Source organism: Salvelinus sp. IW2-2015, linkage group LG11, assembly GCF_002910315.2.
Source record: "Salvelinus sp. IW2-2015 linkage group LG11, ASM291031v2, whole genome shotgun sequence".
NCBI lineage: Eukaryota > Metazoa > Chordata > Actinopteri > Salmoniformes > Salmonidae > Salvelinus > Salvelinus sp. IW2-2015.
Genome location: NC_036851.1, coordinates 26,173,473 through 26,192,470, shown reverse-complemented (window position 1 = coordinate 26,192,470; position 18,998 = coordinate 26,173,473). Strand labels below are relative to the sequence as shown.

General features: G+C 41.8%; 2 protein-coding genes across 2 annotated transcripts; both read left to right on the top strand.

The window, feature by feature from the left end:
* The first annotated feature begins 204 nt into the window (after positions 1-204).
* On the top strand, positions 205-5,305 carry micos10 (mitochondrial contact site and cristae organizing system subunit 10). Its single transcript, XM_023996544.2, has 4 exons — positions 205-315; positions 4,677-4,724; positions 4,852-4,961; positions 5,081-5,305. The coding sequence occupies exons 1-4, from the start codon at positions 255-257 to the stop codon at positions 5,087-5,089; spliced, it is 228 nt and encodes a 75-aa protein (XP_023852312.1). The 5' UTR covers positions 205-254; the 3' UTR covers positions 5,090-5,305.
* A 2,666-nt stretch (positions 5,306-7,971) lies between these two features.
* LOC111970053 (neuroblastoma suppressor of tumorigenicity 1-like) lies at positions 7,972-18,914 on the top strand. The gene is made up of 4 exons (XM_023996543.2): positions 7,972-8,403; positions 11,880-12,060; positions 12,356-12,467; positions 18,074-18,914. The coding sequence occupies exons 2-4, from the start codon at positions 11,888-11,890 to the stop codon at positions 18,347-18,349; spliced, it is 561 nt and encodes a 186-aa protein (XP_023852311.1). The 5' UTR covers positions 7,972-8,403; positions 11,880-11,887; the 3' UTR covers positions 18,350-18,914.
* The last annotated feature ends 84 nt before the right edge of the window (positions 18,915-18,998 follow it).

The window sequence follows — 18,998 nt, the reverse complement described above, 5'->3', positions numbered from 1 at the left end:
TTATAGGCCGCCATTGTAAATAAGAATTTGTTCTTTATTAACTGACTTGCCCACTTAAATAAAGGGATGTGACAGAAGGAGTGGGATGGTTGTTATATACCCTCTACACTAGGTGGCGGCAATACACCAATAGTTGTAATCTGCCATAAACTTTAAAGAAGGAGAAGAAGAAAAAGAAGCGTGACGTAGAGATCACATGACCCCAATCTCGCGGTTTTTGAAGATTTTTCGTTGGACGGGTAGCAACTTAAGACATGGCCGAGGAACAGGGACGGAAGTGGGACCGATGCCTAGCTGATAGCGCTGTAAAGTTAGGTAAATATCTATATTTTGAAAAATGCATCTATTGAGAAATGTATTCCGAACAGCGTACAACCTAAAACAGGGCAGTGTAAACCGAGGACTAGGCGCATGATCTTAGCAAGGCCACCTGTCATCGCATGGGCCGTATAACGTTACCCGGTGAGGTCAATTGCCATTTCAAACCAAAAGCTCATTAACATAGCTATATTTTTTTGGCTGATTGATTTGTTGTAGAAATTATATTATAGGCTATTGTGTTGCAGAAGCGGACACAAACATTTGCGTTCGCAGGTCCTCTGTTTTTTATTATTCTGTGTCAAGTCCTTGAAACACTCAGATCTCGTGCCCTTCACGCCCTAATTTAAGCCTTTGATACAATGTTTCAATGACAGTAACTGTTAATGCTATAACTGATACAATGTCATGCAGTAAAATGTTACCAGAATCCCTAACTGTTGCAATGCAGGTCACAGGGAACTAACTGGTGTGTATTCATTACACAGATTCTGTTAAATCGTTTTGTCTGTTGCAAAACGATTAGGAACAGAACTTTTCCCATTTTGAGTAAAATGTTTGCTGCAAAAACGAACTTCTATTTGACAAATTCAGGTAGATCTCTCCCCATTTCGTTCCGTTTGCTCTGTTTGCTTCCGTTTCGTTTTTAAATGGTGTCTCTTGCAAGACGTAATAAATACACCCCTGATAGAGGGTCTTGGATGTGTGTCTGTTATTGCCCCTAGCCACCGTCCATTCTCATCACGAACTTCATTCTACTGTGCCACTGATGCACGTACCAAGCAACATCCATAGACCTCTTGGCAACATTCCACATGGCTTATGTTGTGCTGCTGACAGGATACCTATAGCTCATCAATGCATCTGTTAACAATTTCATCCCATCATTCACCCTGGCCTAGTCTTGTCTCATTGTCTTTCATGTCAGAGAGAGACCTTCTCTATTAGGCACAGTATTGGCTATGGACAGACAGCGTTGTTGCGTATTGCCTTGATTAAAAAAATACGAAATACTGAGACTTGCATATGACATTGAGTCAAAGGTTAATATGATTAAACAAACTATACAGTAATGATGCACCTGAACTGTATGCTCCTTATCAAGCCCATCTAGAGCTTCTTCAATCAGAACATAACCAGTGTTATTGGAATACCCACATTACTATGAGTACTTAAATCAAGCTTTAATTATGTTCTATGTAGTTATGTCATTTACATTGACATTTTGATCATTTAGCAGACACTCTTATCCAGAGCGACTTACAGTAGTGCTCGGTACATGTTATACTTTTTCATTCTGGCCCCCCGTGGGAATCCAACCCCCAACCCTGACAATGCAAGCGCCATGCTCTACCAACTGAGCCACATGGACCCCTGTCATGTCTATCATGTGCTGATATATGATGTCTAATGAGGATTAATAAACTTACAGTTAATGTAAATTGTTACTATACTTTACAGAAAGGTCAGTGCAGACAGTATAGTTGCACTAGCCTTATCCCTGGCCTATTGTCTAAACGTTACTTTACTATTACAGTTGCTGGATCGTGTTGGGGATAAAACATTTTAAACCTGTGGGAATAAAACATTTTAATTATGCATGTGGAGTGTGAAGGTAGAGTCCAATATCCATAAAATAATAATGTCCAAGAACATGTCACACATTCTGATGTTGAACTGATGATATTAAGGCACCCTTTCCAAACACAATATCTGGGGAATTTAGAGGCCATTTAAGTAGTGTTTTTCCTCAGAGGGGTTTTAATTCTCATCCTTTGTTACCAAGGTATTTAGCCATGGTCTTGGAATGTCAGCTAGTTTTGGAGCAACTAGCCATGAGAACTTCCTAATTTCCAGGTTTTAGATTTTGATCACACTGTGGCTAGAGATTCATAACTGTAAATCTGTTGCAGATCTGGCTTCATATTTGGCCAACTCCACTGCATTTCGGCAACTATCACAGGAAGGGGGAGGAGCGGGAGGAGGAGAAATGGAGAGTTTAAGAGAGGGAGTGGGGTTAAAGAGACAAAAGCTGAGTCTGTAAATCTTAAAGCTTGGACTGGAAAGGGGGGGGTGAAGAGGAGCATGATTTTATGTTTGTCAGCAGCAATAAAGATGTGGGATGTCGTTTTTGTGGTCTTGTTTGACATGTGTAAATTGTGTAATCCTAGCGGAGGGAGCAGCGTCTGAGTGCTCTGGCAACGGCGCATCGTCATGCTGCATAGCTCTCTGAATCCAATTAAGAAGTGGAGGGGCCCAAACTGTTGTTTTTATGTGTTTCTGTGATGGCTGGGCCAGAGCTGGGCGGGGCGCGGCCCACAGCGAGGTGAAGCTAAGAACACAAACACATTCCTCCTCCTCAAGCTCCCCCTCTGGTCCACACTTACTTGGTCTGTCTGTGTGGTGTCTGATCAGTTTGTCTGTCCACCTCCTAGTCATGGAGATCACATCAACCCACCTGGACCCTCAGCTTGACCAGACTGGACCCTCACTCTCCCTTACTTACACATCCCAGATCTCTAGATCACACTGCCAGTCCTCTATCCCCCCTATCTCTCCTCCCTCTTTGTGTCTGTCCTTCACAGCACTAGCTACTCCTACCCCCAGGCATCTCCTCTCCCTTTCCACTCCATTTCCATTTTTTTTCTTTCCAATTAAGTTCATTTTCACATGCGTTACCTCGTCTTCTCCCGCTTTCTCTCTCTAATGATCCATGTCTGGCTGACAGGTGCTGTTAACTTCTTACGACTGAGATCGGCTGAGATCTCGTTAAAGGGATTGACTTGACAACAGCCAGTGAAAGTGCAGGGCGCCAAATTCAAACAACAGAAATCTCATAATAAAGATTCCTCAAACATACGTATTTTACACCATTTTAAAGATAAACTTGTTGTTAATCCCACCACAGTGTCCGATTTCAAAAAGGCTTTACGACAAAAGCACACCATCTGATTATGTTAGGTCAGTACCTAGTCACAGAATTTTTTGTCCAGCCAAAGAGGAGTCACAAAAAACAGAAATAGAGATAAAATGAATCACTAACCTTTGATGATCTTCATCAGATGACACTCATAGGACTATATGTTACACAATACATGTATGTTTTGTTCGATAAAGTTCATATTTATATCCAAAAATCTTAGTTTACATTGGCGCGTTATGTTCAGTAATGTTTTGCCTCCAAAACATCCGGTGATTTTGCAGAGAGCCACATCAATTCACAGAAATACTCTTAATAAACATTGCTAAAAGATACAAGTGTTATACATGGAACTTTAGATGAACTTCTCCTTAATGCAACCGCTGTGTCAGATTTCAGACAAACTTTACGGAAAAAGCACACCATGCAATAATCTGAGTACGGCGCTCAGACACAAAAACAAGCCATACAGGTACCCGCCATGTTGTGGAGTCAACAGAAGTCAGAAATAGCATTATAAATCTTCACTTACCTTTGATGATCTTCATCAGAATGCACTCCCAGAAATCCCAGTTCCACAATAAATGTTTGTTTTGTTCGATAAAGTCCATAATTTATGTCCAAATACCTTTTTGTTCGCGCCTTTAGTTAAAAAATCTAATTTCATGACGTGCAGGCCAGACAAAGTCAAAAAATTCCATTACAGTTCGTAGAAACATGTCAAACGATGTATAGAATCAATCTTTAGTATGTTTTTAACATAGATCTTCAATAATATTTCAACCGGAGAATTCCTTTGTCTTTAGAAACGAAAAGGAACACAGCTACCTCTCACGGGCGCGCGCCTGAGTGAGCTCATGGCACTCTGCCAGACACCTGGTTGAAACAGCTCTCATTCCCTTATCCTTCACAGTAGAAACAAGGTTCTAAAGACTGTTGACATCTAGTGGAAGCCTTAGGAAGTGCAATATGACCCCATAGACACTGTATATTGGATAGGAAAACCGACAAACCTCAGATTTCCCACTTCCTGGTTGGATTCTTTCTCAGGTTTCTGCCTGCCATATGAGTTCTGTTATACTCACAGACATCATTCAAACAGTTTTAGAAACTTCAGAGTGTTTTCTATCCAAATATACTAATAATATGCATATCTTAGCTTCTGGGCCTGAGTAGCAGGCAGTTTACTCTGGGCACCTTATTCATCCAAGCTACTCAATACTGCCCCCAGCCATAAGAAGTTAACCAACTCTGGGGTTAGAGGCCATGTTGCCCCCCTCAACTCGTTAGAGAAGTTTTAATTCGGAGCACACCAGGGAATTCCGTACCTGTGTGTGTGCATCACCCCAATACGTAATCATAGGGTGTGCTGCTGAGTTGGTTTTTGTCTGTTCCTCTTGAAGTTTATACATCTCTCTTTCTCTCTCCCTCGCTGTAGCCACCGGCCTTGGTGTGGGGATTGTGTTTTCAGTTCTCTTCTTCAAACGTGAGTATTGCCTCAGACAGCAGAGAACAGTCATAGTAATTTGTGCTTTTTAATAAACTGACCATGTGTTGATCTTTGTGGGAGTTATGGTTTGTTTATTAAAGTGAATTGTCCGTCCCATCTTCAGGGCGCACATGGCCAGTGGTGTTTGGCTCGGGTGTGGGGCTAGGCATGGGCTACTCCAACTGCCAGCAGGACTTCAGGTCACCTTACCTGCTCCATGGCCACATGGTGAAGGTGAGCAAATCACACACGCCATGACCAAGGTCGATGCCATTAAGTTTGAAACAGTGTCCCATCTTTTGTCCTCAACAATAATTGCACATAATACAATTACTGTTCTTTTTGTCTTTCAGGAACAGTAGAAGACTGATGAGAGTTGGCTGATGTAGAAGTTGCTGTCTCGTCCTTATTATTTTGGACGGAACTCTGTCTCCCTGCCACCCAATGTAATTACTGTGTGAGTCTCAGGGCAGTCGATATGTATATATTTAATAAAACAGTAATGAAGAATTTGACAGAAATATCCTAAGTTACTTTTGTCATCTGTGTCAATAAAGTATTTGAGTGCTCACAAATAACATCTGTATTTTGAAATGACTTTGGCAAGCTTGGTGTGGGAGGGAGAGAGCGGGGGGGAATTTAAGTATTTTGTGTGTTAATGAGTAGGAGAGTTAAACTCCTGCTGTTTTGGAATGGGAGCCAGCTTCAGCACCTGCAGCCCTCAAGGAAAGAGGGGAAGCAGGGGAAAAAATATATCTAAAGAAAATTAAGCCATGGATGATGGAGGGGGGGTGGTCATGGATTTTGGCTCTGATGTGCAGCATTACAACTAATTAGCACTATCATTAATATCGGGGTGCAACTTTCATTGGGGATGGGGGAACATGTCCCCCCCTGTTTTACCATTGGAATGTGATACAAAACGAGGCAACGATGTGCTTTAGGACCATACGGACGCCTCCGAGCGGTCGGGTAGGCTTTTTTGAGTGGATCTGGCTGAAAAAATAATAATTATGTCCCCCCCACACTTCTAAAACCAAAGTTGCGCCCCTGAATAGTATCTATTGTGCATTGCTACCATCTAGCACTACCACGAATAGTTTCAGTGGAGAAACTGTAGGACATGTTACCAATGTTGCGCTGGCAAGAAGGGCGAAATACATTGTTCCAGGTGAAAGTCTTATCTGCAACGCCATGCAGTCTGACCTCATATGGGAGTGTTTGGGACGCTGGCAATGGCAGAGAACCTGTGTGTGTGTGTGTGTGTACGTGCATGTGTGTGTTGGCAGTGATTGTGTAGGTGGTGCTGCATGGAGAAGGATCATGCTAGCTTGTGTGTCTTTTGTGAGCAATCTTCTATACCTGTGTGTTCATTGGCAGCACTGTGTCTAAGTGTGTTTTGTGAGTGTGTGTGTTTGTCCAGCCCCCTGGAGCAGCAGAATTTGTGGAATGTTCTAGAATGTCAGTGCTGGACTGAAGCTCAGCTCTTATTACTAACAGGTGAGTACTGCACCGTGCACGTCTGAAAACACACGCACACACACACACATTGTTCCACACACACAGAGCGAGAAACACGTTCACACTTTCACTTCAAGGCACTTATTCAAACACACATTCATACACGTGTACAACCTCACATGCTCCCTCATGAGCTTAAACTATACACATTACATACAGCACACATACAGATATGCCCAGGCATACATATACAATCTCAAACACACTGTATTTATACCACATAATCAATTTAAAAATCACATTCACATGTATCTCTCTCCATAATAGATACAATACGTTCTTCAACAGTCGTGTGTGTGTGTATATAAACATTATTTCACACAGACACTCTTACACACACATGCATGTAAACACTCACGCATGCATTCTGCAAAGCATTCGGCAAAAAGTAAGGAGTATATGTTGACATTTTTTATTTAACTAGGCAAGTCAGTTAAGAATAAAGTCTTATTTACAATGACGACCTCCTGCGGGGACGGGGGATTAAAGAAAATAGAACAAAACACACATCACGACGAGAGACAACACTACATAAAGAGAGACCTAAGATGCCAACACACCATGGTAGCAACACCACATGACAACATGGTAGCAACACAACATGGTACAAACATTATCTCAAAAAAAGGTTCCTCTATTTCACTTATTGTCTTCAAGTGAAGCGCAAAACACTGGTACGGGTGCTTGTGGATACAATCCAACCTGTGGAGGGAAGAGGGGGGTAGATTTCTAGGACATAATAGTGTACCTGTCTGTGCCTGTCTGCCAGATTCTCCAGAAGACAGTCATAATCACTAATAACCTTGCCACTAATCAGAAAACACAGCTGGTTCAGATATCATACACATGTCAGCATCATAATTACAACCATTTTCCATCAGATGTGGTCTGTTCTGCTGCCAGAAGAGGGAGGTCAGAGAGGTGCCAGTCCAGCATGCAGAGTTTATTTGAGGATAACAGAGTACCGTCATGGTAGGATGAGGGACTGCAGTGGCCATTGAGCAAATTTCTGTTAGAAATTATCATGGAGAAGCAACATTCCTCCATTATGCAAAAATAACCCCTGGAAGTCTGGGACACTGACTGACTGCTGAAGTGGTGCACAGCTCATGAGGCACTAAAGAGCTACAGCGTCTGCTGGTTTTCATTACTTTCTGGCACTACTTGCGCAATAGGTTTATTGGAGGGTCCATTCATGGTTTCCAAGGTGTTCATCAGTGGCTTATTCAAAGATTGGGACAAAACCTGAACACTGGCCCTGCCTACTGTATATATCTATTTCCACTGAGCCATATTCCTTCATGTGTTTCTTATAGGTACTCCACTCACTTGAGAACAGCCACTGTGAACTGACACCAGTGATGCATGTGTCACTATTTGCAACATTTTACTATAAGCTTATGAAAATGTTTCTTTCATGAAGTTTAGAAGTCAAATAACAAAAACACTTTTTCTGAGTGAAAACAATGAGATCTGATAGAAGGTGCATATGAGTAAAACAAATGTATCACAGAACATATGGTCATGATATGCCTATGCCTATGTCATGCCTATGCAGTGTTGTATGACCTGAAAGGGAGAGGGGCTCAATTTGCTGAAACACTGATAAATTCAGACCTGCCAAACTCATTCACCCAACTCCCGTTCCCGGTCGTCCAAAAACACAGCGGGACTCCTGTCCGGAGGCACAGCCGCGCCTATACCCAAATCCATCGACTAAAGCAAAGGCGAGAACTTGGAACGTACAGCTTCATGGAAAAGACATAGCCTCCCGTTTTTGGAGAGAAGAGGTGTAAACAGACTCATAAGGGAAGGGATAGAGCACGGAGGGGAGGGACCCTGTACGCCGATGGACTTAGAGACCGATAGGGTTTCTAATGCGCACTGTCTTCTCACCCCTCTCCATATCTATCCGTCTCTCACTGGCGGAAGATGTAATTGTTTTCTAGGACTAGGAATTATATCAAGGGTGAATCCTTGCCTCAGCTGAAAGCAGTTATATTTTCCATTTCCAATGATCAACTAGAGCTTATTCTCCATCGTCTCTCCGGTCTCCTGCGGGACGGGTGGCAAGAGAGGGTTGGGAGAGACGGGTGTTGAAGCTCTAGTGAAGGGTCTCAGCAGAATATTGCTGCATTTTGGTGGTTCCCGAACGGTAAGTAAACGTTTTTTTTAAACTAACAGTCTATCCAGACGCAAAGTTCAAATGTTTTATGCTTTTCTCAGTCTCGGAGAGTTGCCAAAGTTTTACAACACAAAATGTCACGTTGCAAACAGGGCCGTAGCTACATATGAGGACACCGAGGTCTGAACCTCGGACATTTTTTCGAGTAAAAATAAAATAGAAAAATACACAAGGTGCAATTTCGAAGCTTGGTTGTGCATCAGCAGTTTTCCTCTTGTTATATGTCACTGTCAGTCATTCAATTAGCCCATGTCAGTTAAACATTTTTAGATCGGTAAATTAGTCTAGTTAGTCTAGCCAGCTATCTAAACTTGTAGTAGGCCTAATCACGTGCCCAGAGGCCCTGACCTCCAGGGGGGCCCCATTGATTTTGTTAGTCACTCTCACTCATATCATATTAACATGGCATAAGTCATGGTAAAATGTGTAGAATTGCAGGAAATTGGCTTTAAAACAGCAAAACGTTCTCGCCACCCCTTTGCAAATTCAAATCAAATCAAATTGTATTTGTCACATACACATGGTTAGCAGATGTTAATGCGAGTGTAGCGAAATGCTTGTGCTTCTAGTAAATTGTGTACAATTGCAGGAAATTAGCTGTAAAACTGCAAAAACAACAAAAATCGGTAAAGCAAATGTACTTGTTTACCTTTTGTTAATAAAATATATTTTCTGCTAACAGATCCCTCTTTAGGTATGAAATTATAGTGTTTAATCCCTTGCTGAGTTAATAGGTTAATGAGTAGTGGCTAATTGTATAGCTAATAGACTACGTGTTTGTATATCGACGGAGGTGAATGAAGCTACAGTGACCAATATGCTAATTTCTGGGTTCATTTTTGCTTGTTTTTTGCTGTTCTCCAAATATAATTTTAGAGTTTTTAAATGGTATAGAAATGCAGTAAATGAGCTTCAACTTTCCTAAAATGTATTGGATGAGGAAAGGGGGAACCCTTCACTCCGGGCCTCACTAAAACTCCGACCATGGCTAGAACCCTGGTTGCAAACTGCCTTCATTGAGAGTTGTAATTTGTCCTTCCTTTTGATAAGCTCATTGTAATTGTTTCCTGTGGTTCTGTTCTGTGGAGCTGTCTGATGATTATCATTTGCTGGATTTAATTAGCCTATTTGTCAGTTATTTTGCTATACACTGTAGCCAAGTTCTTAGAAGTGTGGTTAAGCATAATACATATCTTAAGACCTGATTATAAACTAGGCCCTTAGCGTGAAAAAGTTTATTCCTTTAAGTGATTAGACCTATAAAGGCAAATATTTCTATAAATACATTAGTGCCAAAAAAGAGCTGGAATGCATGAAATAACCCATCTGTAGAATTAGCACTTATTAAAATTTTCCACAGCTTCTTGTGCGCGTTTCTTCTTGTCATGCCCGCTCTCTCCAATCGCCTCTCACGCTCTCTGTTTTACAGCCACAGGGCATTTGGTCGTTGGACAGCGATATCGAATCCTTCAGGAATGTTATTTGCCTGAAGAGACATTTTGTCCTCAAAGGTGACACAAAACGACATGGAAAGGCTTGCAGCCAAAATGTTGTGACCAAACAACTTTTTAAGAAACAAAATATTATTTTTTGTAGGAGTTGGTAGATGACGAAACCGACCTACGCAGCTTTAAAATGAACTAGAGAAGTTTTTGTGGACGTAGTTTATTCGAGTAAGGAGGTATTAAGCAGACATCTCCCTCTCTCCCACCTCTACCCCTTGGTCTCTCTGTCTTCTACTCTCTGCTGGGCCACTTTGAACCAATTGGGCTAAAGTTGTTAATGAAAGTCTACACACTCCTTGCACAGTTGTCACATTTTGCTGCCATAATAAATCTAAAAAAGGATTACAATACATTTTTTCCTACTGATCTACACAATCTGCTACACATTTTAAATTGTCAAAGAAAATTATAGAACACTTTCTAAATTAATAATATATAAAACAACGAAAATGTCTTGATTGTGTAGGTCTTCACACCCAAGAGTTAATACTAGGTGGAAGCACCTTTGGCTGCAATTACAGCTGTACATAATTTTTAATAAGATTGTACCAGTTCTTTACAACTCTTAAAGCAATATACACTGAGTGTGCAAAACATTAGGAACACCTTCTTAATATTGATTTGCACCCCCTTTCCCCCTCAGAACAGCCTAATTTCATTGGGGAATGAACTCTACAAGGTAGAGGCATTCCACAGGGATGCTGGCCCCTGTTGACTCCAATGCTTTCCACAGTTGTGTCAAGTTGGCTGGATGTCCTTTGGGTGGTGGACCATTCTTGATACACATGGGAAACTATTGAGTGTGAAAAACCCAGCAGCATTATAGTTCTTGAGGCTTAAAAATATTATGATCCCCTTCATCTACGCTGATTTGAAGAGGATTTAACAAGCAACATCAATAAGGGATCATAGCTTTCACCTGGATTCACCTGGTTAGTCTATGTCATGGAAAGAGCAGGTGTTTTGTACACTCAGTATGTTTTGTACACAGTACAAATCCAGTGGTGGAAAAAGTACTCAATTGTCATACTGGAGTATAAGTAAAGATACCTTAAAAGAACATTACTTCAGTAAATGTGAAAGTTACCCAGTAACATGTTGCTGTCCTGCCTGAGCATTCGAAATGTAACAAGTACTTTTGAGTGGCAGGCAAAATCTATGGGTGTAAAACGTACATATTTTCTTTAGGAATGTAGTAGAGTAAAAGTTGTCAAAAATATAAATCGTAAACTACCAATACCCCAAAAAACGACTTATGTAGTACTTCAAAGTATTTTTACTTAGTTACTTTACACCAGTACATATATCCATTGTTTTTGTCAAATTTGTTCAATATCAGTAAATTTGGTTGGGAATCAGGGACAGCAATATTGAATTTCAAGCAGATTTACGTCAGGACTGAGACTGGACCCCTCATGAACACTCAACACCACTTGGAAAGCCATTGTTCTACACCTTTTCTTTGACTTTGAAAATGTGGAGCAGGTTGTGTAGATCAGTAGGAGGAAAATCTAATGTAATCCCTTTTTAGATTTAATTTTAAGGCAGCCAAATGTGACAACTGTGCAAGGGGTGTGTAGACTTTCACTAGGCAATCCTTCACTATTGTTCTTCTTCACAGGCAAAGCCAGAGCCAATTCGGCCATGTGAGCATAGCTCAGTGCAGATGATTACCGTGTTTAAATGGATGAGTGAAGAAGAGGATACAGAATGCTGCAAAACTGCAACAGGCTTTATTAATTAAAGCTATGCATATACCTAGAAGTTTCCCCCCAAAATCATGGCACATATTTTATAATTTGGTTTCTTGTGCAAAAACAGTCTGCTATTTCAATTATTTTTTAAGACATAACAACAGATGAAGAAGGCTAGGCATATGTAACTGAACTAACATAAATCATTTCAGGTCGTTATAACAATCAATGTTTTATGCTCCTTAAGGTGCAGTCATGTGGCAAAGAATTGTGATTTGCTGTGCGCTGCTTGAGCTCTGTTCGGCGGCACCGCCCGCTCACATCAACCGTCTGGCGCTGTTCCCTGACAAGAGTGCTTGGTGCGAGGCCAAGAACATCACACAGATAGTCGGGCACACYGGCTGCCAGCCTCGCTCTATCCAAAACAGGTCAGTATGGAACACGCACGCACGCACCTCTCCCTCCATACCACACATGCAAAGGCATTTCATACTATTTTCAAGAGGGTGACTGACTCACTTTAATAATGAAAAGCAGGAATGAAGTTTGACTTTGAATGGCCAAATTACCCAAATAGCACTATAATTTGAATGTACATGGGTCACCTCCAAACAGAAATCAAAGCAGCCATAAATATACACATACTGTATATAAGCTGAATGGTGACATCTTCCCTCCCTCACCCCCCCCCCCCCTCTTTCTCCTTCTCTCCTATCATCCCAGGGCGTGTCTGGGGCAGTGCTTCAGCTACAGCGTCCCAAACACCTTCCCCCAGTCCACTGAGTCCCTGGTGCACTGTGACTCCTGCATGCCTGCACAGACACAGTGGGAAGTGGTAAGTTCGCGCGCACACACACACACACACAAACCCCAGATAATGTAACACTACTCTTTCAATATAAACACATGACCACAACTAGGGCTGTGGTGGTCACGTAATTTCGTCAGCCGGTGATTGTCAAACAAATAACTGTCGTGATTGACCGTTAACAAAAACACATTTAGCGTCTCTTGGCTTCCACACACCTACAAGCCACTGATGCAGACCTTTGGAACATCTGCATTTTAAAAAGTCTAATAAATCCATGTTATATAGCCTACACCATCACAATAAATCAGTTATTTATTTTAGACAGGTCTAAAGAAAAATGTAGTCTATTTCAGAAGAACAGAATAGCATACTCTGAGTTGTCCTTATGTTAGGTCCTGATCTGGCTATGCCATATGGATGTGGGCTACACTAGTTCATTTAGCAGACAAGATTTGCTTAGAATTCCGTGGCATTATTTTATAGTATGAAGAATACAATTGAACACAGCTGAATAAAATAGAAAGGATATTTTCTCCAAACGATTTGAGGGAGTGGCACATGCAGCTATTCTGTGTTAAGCGTTAACAAAGAAATAGGTACTCCTATATGCTTAATTTAGAGTTATTAATGTAACTTGAGTTGTTCTACAAACTTTGGGCTATGTGTTTTTATTTTTAATACATTGTAAGGTTGCATAATGCAACTCTAGTGATGATTTGAAAAGAGTCGTTTGAACGGCATGAGCTCTGCTTTGTTTTTGCGCAGGCTGTACACACTTTGTCAGTCTCTCATTCACAATTTGAGAAGCACTTGATAATGCCTCGAATTTCCCGGCAGAATCCCCTTAGTATGGCCATAATGCACCCTAAAAAAATCCAAGCAGCCCATCTCCCTAAATGCTGACCACTCCGAAGCACCTCTCATCTCACTCACACCACTCTCCATCACATGATCAGGTCTTTCTCACAGGCTACAAGTGAAGACAGACAAATTGGGGACACAACTGCACACGTCTTTATTATTTGCATGTTGAAGATATTGGAACAACTGTCCACATTTACTTTTCGACAGCCAAAAAGTAAAGGCCTAACGAACAGCAAAAGCACTAGCCTATGTCAATCTACTATCCCCCATTGTCCAATTTGTAAGTCGCTCTGGATAAGAGCGTCTGCTAAATGACTTAAATGTAAATGTACAAAAGTTGACCTATTCTGTGCAATAAATAAATATTCCAAACATAGTCTGGGACAGTTGTGCGATGCAATAGATCCCAAATTAGTACAACCACTAGCATCCCAAAAACGTTCTCATGCAATGTTGCTCAGGCAACAGATCAGAACGTTTAGTTTCAAATGTTGACAAACTATTAGGCTATCTCTTCACATAATAAGCACAGCAATATGCACACTGCAGTAGGCTTCAAGCGGGAATGTTCCATTAGCGGGAAAACACCATTATCAAAAGTGACCGCAAATGCTATTATGCATGTAATGCTTTTATTATAAAGGTGCATTTTATTTTAAATTTGTTAAAGTATTTTTTACCCCTTTTTCTCCCCAATTGGTAGTTACAGTCTTGTCCCATCGCTGCAACTCTCGTACGGACTCGGGAGAGGCGAAGGTTGAGAGCCATACGTCCTCCAAAACACTACCGAGCCGCATTGCTTCTTAACACACTGCCTGCTTAACCCGGAAGCCAGCCGCACCATTGTGTCGGAGGAAACACAGTACAACTGGCGACGCGTTAGCGTGCATGCGCCCGGCCGCCACAAGGAGTCGCTAGAGTGTGATGGGACAAGGACATTCCAGCCTGCCAAATCCTCACCTAACCCGAATGACGAGGGGTCTATTGTGCGTCGGCTCATGGGTTTCCCGGTCACGGCCGGCAGTGACACAGCCCGGGATCGAACCCGGATCTGTAGTGACGCCTCAAGCACTGTGGTGCCTTAGACCGCTGCGCCACATGGGAGGCCCCATAAAGGTGCATTTTATGGAGAAAATTATATTTCCCAAACTTGAAACTCACGCGCTGCATGCCAGTTAGGCTCTACACCCGTCATAAAGTGGATTAATGTTCTTCATTTTAAGAAGTTATTTGGCCACTTTAGTTGTGATACAAACCTTATCAAAACATATACAGTGGGGCAAAAAAGTATTTAGTCAGCCACCAATTGTGCAAGTTCTCCCACTTAAAAAGATGAGAGAGGCCTGTAATTTTCATCATAGGTACACTTCAACTAAGACAAAATGAGAAAAAAAAATCCAGAAAATCACATTGTAGGATTTTTTATGAATTTATTTGCAAATGATTGTGGAAAATAAGTATTTGGTCACCTACAAACAAGCAAGATTTCTGGCTCTCACAGACCTGTAACTTCTTCTTTAAGAGGCTCCTCTGTCCTCCACTCGTTACCTGTATTAATGGCACCTGTTTGAACTTGTTATCAGTATAAAAGACACCTGTCCACAACCTCAAACAGTCACACTCCAAACTCCACTATGGCCAAGACCAAAGAGCTGTCAAAGGACACCAGAAACAAAATTGTAGACCTGCACCAGGCTGGGAAGACTGAATCTGCAATAGGTAAGCAGCTTGGTTTGAAGAAATCAACTGTGGGAGCAATTATTAGGAAACGGAAGACATACAAGACCACTGATAATCTCCCTCGATCTGGGGCTCCACGCAAGATCTCACCCCGTGGGGTCAAAATGATCACAAGAACGGTGAGCAAAAATCCCAGAACCACACGGGGGGACCTAGTGAATGACCTGCAGAGAGCTGGGACCAAAGTAACAAAGCCTACCATCAGTAACACACTACGCCGCCAGGGACTCAAATCCTGCAGTGCCAGACGTGTCCCCTGCTTAAGCCAGTACATGTCCAGGCCCGTCTGAAGTTTGCTAGAGAGCATTTGGATGATCCAGAAGAAGATTGGGAGAATGTCATATGGTCAGATGAAACCAAAATAGAACTTTTTGGTAAAAACTCAACTCGTCGTGTTTGGAGGAAAAAGAATGCTGAGTTGCATCCAAAGAACACCATACCTACTGTGAAGCATGGAGGTGGAAACATCATGCTTTGGGGCTGTTTTTTTGCAAAGGGACCAGGACGACTGATCCGTGTAAAGGAAAGAATGAATGGGGCCATGTATTGTGAGATTTTGAGTGAAAACCTCCTTCCATCAGCAAGGGCATTGAAGATGAAACGTGGCTGGGTCTTTCAGCATGACAATGATCCCAAACACACGGCCCGGGCAACGAAGGAGTGGCTTCGTAAGAAGCATTTCAAGGTCCTGGAGTGGCCTAGCCAGTCTCCAGATCTCAACCCCATAGAAAATCTGGGAGGGAGTTGAAAGTCTGTGTTGCCCAGCAACAGCCCCAAAACATCACTGCTCTAGAGGAGATCTGCATGGAGGAATGGGCCAAAATACCAGCAACAGTGTGTGAAAACCTTGTGAAGACTTACAGAAAAHGTTTGACCTCTGTCATTGCCAACAAAGGGTATATAACAAAGTATTGAGATAAACTTTTGTTATTGACCAAATACTTATTTCCACCATAATTTGCAAATAAATTCATTAAAAATCCTACAATGTGATTTTCTGGATTTTTTTTCCTCATTTTGTCTGTCATAGTTGAAGTGTACATATGATGAAAATTACAGGCCTCTCTCATCTTTTTAAGTGGGAGAACTTGCACAATTGGTGGCTGACTAAATACTCCCCCCCCCACTGTAGGCCTATGTGCTAGGCTACATGAGGGGTGATACAAACCTTATCAAAACATATAGGCCTGTGTGCTAGGCTACATGAGGGGTGATACAAACCTTATCAAAACATATAGGCCTATGTGCTGGGCTACATGAGGTGTGCGACTATGATTAGAAAAAAGTCACACAAAAAAGGCATTGTTTCTTATGCTGAGCATCATTCACAAGTGATAATACATCATTCACAAGTGATAGGCTAATATTGTCACACATCAGACTATTCTTGATTTAATCTTGTCTTTACATATGCTAAATAATATATGTGTGAAATTCATTTTGATTTAGAATGGAAACAGGGGCAGGGGAAAAAATGGCGTCTCTGCACTTAAATGAATGGAGGACGCTTTTCCTGCGGTCCATTTTCATGCCAGCCAGGTAGGCTGTACTCCTGTTGTAAAGATAAGCAATGTGCTTAATATTAGGAAAGTTGAGAAATACATATAGTAGGCCTAGCCTATAGAAAGCTGTTGGGACCCTCCTCTTTTTAAGGCCATCACTCTGTTTTCTCGCGCTATTGCATAGCCTATAGAAATGTTGCGCAACATGAGCTCATGTGCTCTCATGAAGTGTTTGATTCGATTTTCGATTATATTTGAAATTATGTCAGAGTGATTAGAGGGACAATAGAGTGCTGAGTACCAAGCAGTTAGCAAGCTTGGTAGGCTACTAATGACCATCAGCAGCATCAGAGCTTGGAGAATTACCGTGACTAAACGGTCACGTGGAATTTGACTGCCTTCATGACTCATGACCCCCGGTGTGGTGGTAATACGGTCACCGCAACAGACCTAACCACAACCCCAGTAGCCTACAGAAACACACATTACCACAACCACAATTGATCCTGCATTTAATTCATCCGAGGTTTCCCTTGTTGTCTGTCTTTAATGGGCTTGTCTGTCTAGTAGCCAGGGATTCCAGAGCCCTGGAACAACAAATTCCCTGTGTTGAGGTGTATGTAGTTTGGAGAGCAGCCAGACAGGTAAGATAAGAGTAGGCCTGGGACCACAGGTGATGTGACTTCATGCCTCAAGAGAAAAAGCTTGATGTACATGTTATATACTCTATACAATATTGAAAAATAAATGGAAGCAGACTCATGTGCCTTATCAACCCTGTTGTTGATATATTAATTATTACTATGATTCTGACTCTTTTGATCCACATAAACCTTCTGTGTCTCTCTTTGATAATGGAATGCACTTTTTCAGGATTTTTATATCTTGGCTAAAAGCAGTTGTGTTCCTCTGAGCATAAAAGCTTCTCAAGACTTACAATTCTGCCATTTATTTTCATGGTCTCCATCCATAATGGTGCATTGTCAAATTATTTCAGATCCCGCCTATTGTTGGTGTGGCAGCTGTGTCAAGCATGAATTCCTAAAAGCACAACATGACTCAGGGATACATTGTTTGAAGATGGATACTGAGGCTTTGTCAGACTGTAGGAGTGTCCAGCAGTGCTTGTTAATTTTTTTTAACCAGGCAAGTCAGTTAAGAACAAATTCTTATTTACAATGACGGCCTAGGAACAGTGGGTTATCAGCCTTGTTCAGAGGCAGAACAACAGATTTTTACCTTGTCAGCTCAGGGATTAGATCTTGTAACCTTTCAGTTACTGGCCCAGTGCTCTAACCACTAGGCTACCTGCCTTCCTGTGTGTGTGTGTGTGTGTGTGTGTGTGTGTGTGTGTGTGTGTGTGTGTGTAATGCATTGTACGTTGTGTGTGTGTGTAATGCATTGTACGTTGTGTGTGTGTGTNTACGTTGTGTGTGTGTGTAATGCATTGTACGTTGTGTGTGTGTGTAATGCATTGTACGTTGTGTGTGTGTGTAATGCATTGTACGTTGTGTGTGTCTGTAGGTAACTCTGGAATGCCCGGGCATTGAGGACACTCCTCGTGTGGATAAACTGGTGGAGAGGATCCTCCACTGCAGCTGCCAGTCCTGCAGTAAGGAGGGAGCCCAGGAGGGGGCAGTGATGCAGCTCTACCTATCAGAGAGCGCCCAGGACCCTCCTTCCTCACCAGAGAGCCACCACGGCGGCTCACCCCCTCACTCCCACACAGACACACACTCTCAGCATGCTCACAAACACACAGAGCCACACCCGCACACACACACATCTGATGGAGGGTAGGTCGCTCGATCGCCGCTGACACTCCTCTTTCACCATTCCTGATTCTTCTCCCAAATCACTCCACAAGTTGTTTCTTATACACACAGTTACAGTATGATGCATTTTCCCTTCTTTTTGATTCAGCCACTGTTTCTTCATTCAACACCTTAAAAGCACTTTGTCATGTTAAGTGAGGTTTTATTTTCAATGAAAACTGCTTATAAAAGCGCACACACAGAAGCTCATTCATGCTGTACTCTTCACAAGACAACCATAGTATATATTAGCGCTTTAAACTCACCAGTTTACACAATGTTTGTCATTTAACTTCTCACTTAGGACAACGAATATCACAATCCTACACACACTCAGGCATGCACTCTGACACAGCTATAGACCTTTGAAGCTGTAGACTTATTTCTGTTCATCTGGCGTGAATTCGTTTTTTAATCATAGAGCTACAGTATAAACTGTACAGTTTCTTGACTTAATGTCTCTCACCAATTTGCATTAGTATCTGACCTAAAGCTATATGTTCCAATTAGTGCTTCTCATACGAGAATAAAGCTCTTTTTGTTCAATCTTATCAATGAAGCTCTATCTGTAGTGATTTATTTAAGGCTTTTGTCTATTATTGTCATCATGTAGTGGGAACATGATCTTGGACAAG

Coding starts and splice junctions, on each gene's coding strand:
- micos10 (XM_023996544.2), top strand. CDS start 255: ATGGCCGAGGAACAGGGACGGAAGTGGGACCGATGCCTAGCTGATAGC. Junction 316..4,676: donor TGATAGCGCTGTAAAGTTAG/GTAAATATCTAT, acceptor CCCTCGCTGTAG/CCACCGGCCTTGGTGTGGGG. Junction 4,725..4,851: donor TTCAGTTCTCTTCTTCAAAC/GTGAGTATTGCC, acceptor TCCCATCTTCAG/GGCGCACATGGCCAGTGGTG.